The following is an 8,399-nucleotide window of genomic DNA, read 5'->3' as shown; positions in this document are numbered from 1 at the left end:
AAGACTGCACACACATGGACTGGCTCATATACCCCGTGTTTTAGAAGAGCAGCGTAGATTCACAGCAGCCAAGAGAAGTAAAGGACAGACTGTGGAAGAACGGCAACAAGAGGTAAAAACAGACGTTCATGAAAACAAAAGCTTCAAGTGCTTCTGCTATTATCAGCTTGTTGGCCAGTGTCAGGGTCTGTGAGGCTGGCCTGCCTCATCGACCATGTTAAGTATATAAGTAGCAATATCATCTTCTGTAGGTGCATCTGAGACCACCCAAGAATCACCTGCCCCAGTTACTTGCCGACGGCAGACAGGACAGCTTCTGTGACGATCACTCCTGTTAGGATGCCAGAGAAATGAACAGTTTTCATTGATGGTCTCTTCCTGGCCACAAAAAGCCAAAAGAGCCCCCAAATTAAAAAAAAAACAACCCAGTGAGAACTTCAAGAATGACCAGGTTAACTGAATTAGACCACCGATATATTTTTTTGTTTGTTTAATAACATTTTCTCTGTGAGGAAGATTGGCCAACAATTCTGAATGTTGCTCCATTCTTTGAGTGATAAATTTGGAGTCATGTTCCTCATGATCAAGTTTGCTCAGGTTAAACAGAATCCATCTAGATACCTTAGAAAGTTTAAATGGAAATCCATGGTCTAAATTAATTCTTCCTATCTTCACCTGAGGTACTTCAGAAATCAGTCCCCATAAGCTTCCTATCTAAAGAGAAAAAGGAACCCTGTTCCTGGGTCATTCAGGCCACTGAAGTTTAGAACTGGTCCCTCAGGGTCCCATCCCCCTCCACCAACTAACTCAGGGGTCCCAAACAATTATGCTTCTGAGCTGGGAACCTGTTATATGCCTAGATTAAGAAGAGATGAACCTTAAACACTGAATACCAAAAATGGTATAACTGGAACATAGTTACGAGTTCAGCTGATTCATTAGCCAAAGGAGAACATAATCTGCTCTCTACCACAGCCGCCAAACTAAGCCCTGTATTGCTGACAGATGTTAAAAATATTCTCCCAGAAAGAGAGATGACTAGTTATACTCTGAGATCCAATGACTTTTAGTATGTTTTTTCCTTGTGGGAGCTTAGTGTTTTAAGAGTAACTTCCTTGATAAGCCTTTGAAAAAGGCACAAAACAAATTCTTAAGCACAAATTCTCTGACTTAAAAGTAAAATCGTTTGCATTAACTAGTCAAAAAAAGCCTTTAACTGAGAACATCTGTATCACCTAATGCTAGACTGCCAGAACACCTGCCTAATCCTTGTAGGTCTTCTGCATGGTCAGAGAAGAGTTATGCTCCTCTACAAAGCAATTTTTCTCTCTGTTTTCCAACAACTGGTGTATCAGACATATGTAGAAGCTGAAAAGCTGTTCAGTTCAATTGTAAGATACATGTCATACATAAATTTGAAGGCGTTGCTACTGAGAAGAAATCTTTTCCTGGAAAAGTCAGATATATTTAAATAAGTAAATTGTACACTATTTATTTCAAGTTAAAGCATATTACATGGAAAAAAAATCTCTCTACTTCCAAAATAAGTGATAAGACAGTCCAACTTGCCTTCATATTTGCACAGTCTTACCAACTATTGATTTTTTACTTAGAAAGCTCTTAATGATATTCTGTGAAGCATAACATTCCAGCATCAGCATATACCATCTTGTCTAGTTTTCAAGCAAGAATACAGTAATTTAATTTTACAAGAATAAAAGGATATAAGAAATTACAAAAAAATGCTGAAATGCACTTTCACATCTCTTTTTTCAAAATTAAATTATTTGTTAGATATTTACAAATTCTGAAATCCTTCTTTCCTTCTGCTGCAGTCTAATTTTACTCAAGTTTCTTACGTAGCATATGATTGTTAGCTTCAGACATTAAATTATATGGGACTAAGGAATCTGGCAGACCAGACTGAAACATGTCAGATAACCAGTACCTACTACAAAATAATGAATATCCTTTAATATATCTTACCATTTATCAATGCATTTCTGGCAGAAACTGTGAGCACATGGCAAGATTAAATCAGTACGCCCTTCCATGCAGATACAACATTCCTCTTCATCTGTCAACTGTTTAACCCTGCAGAAGAGAAGACAGTATTTTCTCCCAGGTAATTAATTTGTTTTATATTTATGCCTCAGTAACTACACTATATTTGCTACACAATATGTGATATATTTTTCATAATTAGTGATGGACAGAAAGGATCACCTGTGCTTATCTACAAGGAACACGTAATTTTGTGAATGGACTAGTTACATCATCCCAGCCTATGTCAGCAGACATAGCCTCGAGCTACCAACAAACAGCAGTAAATGAACATTTATTTTTTGTCTCATGTGATGCTTTTGTTGTTGCAAAGGGTTATGTAAATCCTTTTTTGTATCAATAAGAACGTGTGATAAGTTGTAACTGTTACATATCACATTGACTGGGCAAGAGAACAGAAGCGCTGTAAATGCTAAAGACAGAAGAATCTGCGTTCCCTTCACAGGTGTCAGGCTGAACTATTTCATAATGAACTTTATTTTTGTGTCCTGGCTTATCTCCTAGATAAAAAGATGCACAACGAGAGGATCACTACTAGAATGCATGTTGGCTAATTTTACGTGCCACCAAAATGCCAAGAGCTAAAGTGCTCCCTAGATTGAAAAGGCTGGTTTTAGCTTGCAATACACTCCTCATGATCGCTCCTTCAAATTAGGACTTTCTCTCAAGTTGACTGTTACCACAGCTTTTCCAGTTAAGCTTCTAAGTGTTCTTTTGGGGGCAGGGGGTGGGTGGCAAGTTTAAAAATTAGATCACTCCCTGGAACAAACATTTTAATTTTACCTGACTTCGTTTTTTTCCCCCCAAATAACAGATATCTGTATCTAAAGTCCCCAACAGTACTATCTCAAATATTTGCATTACCAAGATTTCTCAAATGTGAAAAGATGCAGAGAATCTTCAGCTTTCACTGACGTAACTAGACATGTAAAATTCACTAATTTTGTAGTCACGACTCACTTCCAAGACAGCCAAGTAAGTGTTCTGAAATTTTTAGGGTTTTCAAAAACTCCTGATTTGTGAATCCCTTCTGTGACTTGGGGCACAGAGGTAGCATTCTAGAAAGAATGGCACTTCAGGAGAGACAGTCCATCTTAGTGACTACTGACCAGACTGCTTTTGCTTGGGTATCTTGAGAGCCTGTCAAATACAGAGTAGTTTTTTAACTGTACAAATTAGCCAGCGAATGGACAACAATTAACATGCTTTTGTTTTATTCTTCAGTAGGTCTTTGGGCTTTCCTTTTCAATTTGCTTTTTGAGAAATTACTTTAGAACGCTAGGAGATTTTTTTGTAGAATTACAGATGGTGATTCCCATACAGTGAGGACAACAGGTTCAAAAAAAAATCTTTTGATTAGCTCACTATGTTATTTGGACTTGCTCTCTTTAATTTCCCTCCCCTATGCAACTTTGAGTACTAACCTTTGATAATACTTCAAATTTTGAGATTTGCTGGTGTATAAACAAACAATCATACTTAAAATGGATACCCTATTTATAGTTTCTGGAACCCAAGATTTAGTCATAGGGCTAAGTTAAACTAAGGAAATGCTTGTCTCTTCATTATCAGAAAGCGTAAAACACTTGCGGATATTTTGGAATGCTCCAAATAGGAAGTGGATGTTCTAGAAATGGGGTATTATTCCAGTGGAAGAAGTTAAGATAAGAAGAAGAATGAAACAGATAATGTCTGCTATTTTGGGACAGTGACAGCTAGCTCTTGCAGAGCTGAAAAATCTCTAAAGGTGGGAAGAATTTAGGCAAATGGGAGGATACAATGGAAAAACAAACAGAAGATTTCCTTGGTGTAAAATACTTGAAGGTGCTTCAGCCTGAATTTTCCTTAATGATTTGAAAAACTTCAATACAAGCTCACTAAATTCCAGCATACTACAAAAGTATACTCTTTTTTGTTGTTATTTGTCATTAATACTACCTCAAGTGATGAACTTTACAAAGAATGCTCATCTCCCCTATCTCAAAGTCTGAAAATTGAAAAAGAAACTCAGCTAGGAAGCCTTATATCTACTAATTGACTTCAGCAATTCATGAAGTTGTTTTGCATAAGCATCTGGTGGTTTGTGGGGTTTTTTGTTTGTTCGTTTGAAGCAAAAGGCTGTTTCCAGATATATATGTGTTCTAGTGTAACTACCTTTGAGAAGGAGCAGGAAAACACGCTTTCCGAAACATGTCTTCAATTTGCTACCTGATTCTAGCATTTTAATAACTCGGAACAGCCGATAACTTAAGATTATTTGATCCCAAACAAGAGAAACAGGAAAAAAAATTAACACGTTCTGCAATCCACTGACTTAGAAAAACCAGTGGATTCTCTGTAGAATGTCAACATAGCTGACCCTTTCTCAATCTAGCAGCTGGAGTGTAACATTCTAAAAACAGTTAACTAGCTCAGCAACTTGTTTTGTTAAAATACCTGGCTACCAGTTCTTCCCTGGCTGATACAGAGAACTACTCCCTTTACCATTTTTTCTTGTAAAATCTAACTCTATCTCACTTAAAACTGAGTTAGAACTCTGAACTAATTCACAAAGTTTAAACTAAGGAATTACTGGTAGCAACATTTCCACATAGGGAAAGGGTGACAAGCTTCTTGCTGTTACATTCAGTGAACTGAAGTTATTGCAGGTGTTGACCTCAGTTTTTTGCTTTTCCTCTAGTTAACAAAGCAGGATGTCAACATGTGTGAGACAGTTCACAAGTTAAATTATTACTATAATTGATGGGTTTCTAGTGGTAACAGATGGGAACTTTCACATGCCAAAATGTAAAAGAGGAAGAGAAAGTTTAAGTGGAACAATAACAAAATCTGTTTAAACAAACACTGTCAAACTCCCTAGATTTGTAGCTGCAGCTGATTACATTTCCTCCTGTTTCTTTATTCAGGAGATTCAACATATACCATGTTTATATTAGAACTGATCATTAACACAATCATTCTGAAGCTAAGTTATGGTAGCACCAACAGAATTTCACCCAAGTACACTACAGCTCTCTTGGTACAAGAGGAGGTGTGCTATTCATGTTTGTGATGATACAAAGTCTGCATTTGACAAGAACATGCAGTTTTGATCATTACGTATTTGTAGTTCAGGTTTTACACACAACTTCCAAAATATTATGTTATAACTATGGTCAGAAGCTAGAGTATCTCAAAATACCTTCCCATCCACAAGCTGGCCTGACAAGATGACACAGACATCAAACTCTCAGCAGCTTCTTCAGAAGTACCACTCTGGGCAAGAACTCCTGCTGCTTGACTGGTGATATCTTTATAAAGTTGAATGAACTGATACAAGTTCAAGATTCTGGAAGCTTCCACGATGCCACTTGTTTTATTTATCTTAAGATACAAGAATTATTTACAATTACATATCAGACTTTTACTTGACATTGCTCGAAATTCTTCTAATGCACTGCAATTCTCATGGCACTAGGCACCTTCCCAAGTGTCCATCACTATGTTAGCAAATTGCAGTCTGCTTCAGTAAGAGTTGATTACCATGACTCGACCTCACAAATCATCTGAATTCATAACTAATGGGCTGTAAGCACTCCATTGGAAGATATAAATTCCTTAAACTTAGCTCTGAAAATGTTTTTGTTAACCTGCTTTTTGCAGAAATGTACAATTTAGACTTAATTTACCCCAAATAGAATCCTTGAATACATCATCTATATCAAAATATATACTAAAATATATATGTAGCAGGTGTTGGATTTTACCAGTAAAAGTGACAGTCCTCAAATATCTATCTGTACACAAAAACCCCACCAAATTAAAATTTTCAGCAATCTTACTTTAGTACATATTATCCGAACGACCACCTTCCAGAAAGCAGAAGAATCTGAACCAGGTTGTACTTCAAATAACAGATGTTTGTCTTGTCCAGAAGCCAATTTTGCAGTACTGAAATAAAGACACATCAGTTCTACATCACGTGCTAGACATGCAAAGATCAGCAAACTCAGCCACTGCGGTATCATTTATTGTTCACCTACATGCTCTTTATTCTTAAAGTGATTTTATCAATATTGCTCAGAGACATGAAATTAGATAGTAATGACCTTCTTCTTAGCATGTCATTAAAATATACAGTCCATTTCACTTTAAATTGCACAGTAAATTTCAGAAAATGATGTGCAAGTCTTTTGATCCAACATCAGCAAGTGCCCTTCACAGACATTTTAATTTACATATACTTTCACTGTTTATTACAGTAATCATACAATCTTGTGGTCCAATCTAAACGTTATTTCCCTACCATGTATGTAAAAAAAGCATGCAAGTACCAATACATGCAGATGAGGTGTGTTTTTGTTAGCACATATTAATAATGAAGCAGTAAGGTGAAAGCTTCCGGTAACCCTGAGATTTAGGGGGTTTTGCAATTTTTTTTTTTTTAATGGAATAGACACAAAGTTCTATTCCATACGAATCAGAATAAGTTATGTACATTCAGGTTGACGTAAACACTATAAAAAAATAAAAAACCTTGAATAACAACGATATTTTGGAGTTAGTTATAGTAAAATATGCTTATATTCTCAGGTAAAAAATAAATTAACATTCTTCAAAATCTATTTATGTGTCTACCCAGAAGACAGCTATCTGATCTTGAAGGTCAATCATAAAACTATGGCACTGTACAAGACAATTTCTAAACTGAATACAAATTCACATGGTAGTTAAACATCAAACACTACTGAAAGCCACACACTACAAAGCCCCTTTTCAGCATGTATGTTTCCATTTCATATCATTTTAGACCATAAATACCAGGTAAAAATGACAAATCTACTTTTTTGTTCATTTCTTTTTACCATCAACATATCAGTCAAACAAAAGGCAGGCTACGAAAAATCTTACTTATGCAGCCTTTTGTTTGGGACTATCTTGGTCACTGGTTTCAGATAGTAAGGCACGTGTCATCTTTAATGAGGAACAGCACTGCCTGTCCACAAGAGTAGGAGAGACAGTCACAAAACAGTTCCATCTCAGGTACTACCTTCCTAGTCTTCATAGGGCTCATATTGCTACTTCCTCCCAAAAATGATGGGCAGAGAGGAAGCAGCACTGCACCTTTAGACGGTTGGTGCAGGGGAGAGGAGTAAGGCAGACAGGTGACACTAACAAAAATACTGCTACACATCTACCTCTTGTGAACTTCTGAGAGAAGCAGCACTTGCTGGAAAGAGAGTATTGGAGAAAAGTGAATTTAAGGTGGAGAAATGGCTTTGTGTTTGAAGTGTAATTACAACCATTATAGAAACTTTACGAACTGATGGAAACATTTCAAAACCAGATGGCCAGCCCTGGCTTAGCCAGAACAGAATACACTGCATACAAGTTCTCCATAAAACATAAAACCCAGAATGAAACAAAGTAAGGCTTACACATCATTAAGTTCAGCTACTCTTCCCAGAAACTCTTCATACGTTAGGAAACCACTTTCTTGAACCAAAGCGGCATGCTTTGCTACTTTTTCTGGCAACTTGTTAATTACAGTTTGTGTGTGGTTTGAAATTTGTTGACCCATGGTGAAGTTCTTCACCTCAGTTCCATAGAAAGAAGTTCTCATTCACTTGTAGAGTCTCTGCTAAAAATATATTTAGAGAGTTAAATTTATGTTTTATGAATAGCTACTCTCTTTTTTTTTCAGTGTAAGAGTTTAGCTACCCACTAACCAGTCTAATTATTCTACAGTAACATAACTTGAACAGCCCAATCAGAAACAAAGCAGAACACTTAGAAGAGACTAAAATGTGGCATTAACAACTTATTATAAATGTATTATTTTGCTTACAGCAATACTTATATTAAAGAGAGAGAATTTCAGACTTCAGCAACTCCAACACACAGATATAAATACATCCAGTGGAATGGAAAAAAAAAAAAAGTCTTAAGATGACAATGGCAATTTATGAAAATCTTTGTTTTTCCTAAATATCTGTTGCACATGAAAGTAAGAATGTCTACAAACAAGCATATCAATCTATGTCTGTACACAGACATTATTTTTGCAGGAATTAACTTTCTTACATCAGCCTGTCACTGGCAGATCAAAAGAACTCTCACAGCATTCTTAAACTGAAAGTCAAAGAAAGTATAAACCAATTTAGAAATCTGCCTATCTGCACAAAACATTCAACTTTAGGATGTATTACAGAACTGACTAGCTCAAACCTCTCCAACTTCAATTTCAACTTATTTTACCTTTCCTTCACACTCCTATCTTTTTCCCCCAAAGTCTGCATAAGGATCTACCCTATGCCTTCTGAGTCTTCCTGCCCTTGATCCCTCCTCTCATTTGA

General features: G+C 36.4%; 1 protein-coding gene across 1 annotated transcript; it reads right to left on the bottom strand.

Annotated features, from left to right (window-relative positions):
- RNF141 (ring finger protein 141) lies at positions 1-7,684 on the bottom strand. The gene is made up of 5 exons (XM_010177575.1): positions 7,482-7,684; positions 5,886-5,994; positions 5,246-5,427; positions 1,987-2,094; positions 1-331 (listed from the first exon to the last, which is right to left on the bottom strand). Exons 1-5 carry the CDS (start codon positions 7,664-7,666, stop codon positions 181-183), a joined length of 735 nt encoding a protein of 244 aa, XP_010175877.1. The 5' UTR covers positions 7,667-7,684; the 3' UTR covers positions 1-180.
- Between the last annotated feature and the right edge of the window lie 715 nt (positions 7,685-8,399).

This window comes from Antrostomus carolinensis, unplaced genomic scaffold (genome assembly GCF_000700745.2).
Source record: "Antrostomus carolinensis isolate BGI_N321 unplaced genomic scaffold, ASM70074v2 scaffold42791, whole genome shotgun sequence".
Classification (NCBI taxonomy): Eukaryota; Metazoa; Chordata; class Aves; order Caprimulgiformes; family Caprimulgidae; genus Antrostomus; species Antrostomus carolinensis.
The sequence above is the reverse complement of the archived record's forward strand: the minus strand, read 5'-3'. Positions and strand labels throughout refer to the sequence as shown.

What these genes read in the sequence shown, in the direction of transcription:
- RNF141 (XM_010177575.1), bottom strand. Translation starts at nt 7,666, where the DNA reads ATGAGAACTTCTTTCTATGGAACTGAGGTGAAGAACTTCACCATGGGT. An exon ending in GTAGCTGAACTTAATGATGT is followed by an intron (nt 5,995 to 7,481) that starts GTAAGCCTTACT and finishes TCTTTATTTCAG; the next exon opens with TACTGCAAAATTGGCTTCTG. An exon ending in GCCAGCTTGTGGATGGGAAG is followed by an intron (nt 2,095 to 5,245) that starts GTATTTTGAGAT and finishes TCTCTTCTGCAG; the next exon opens with GGTTAAACAGTTGACAGATG.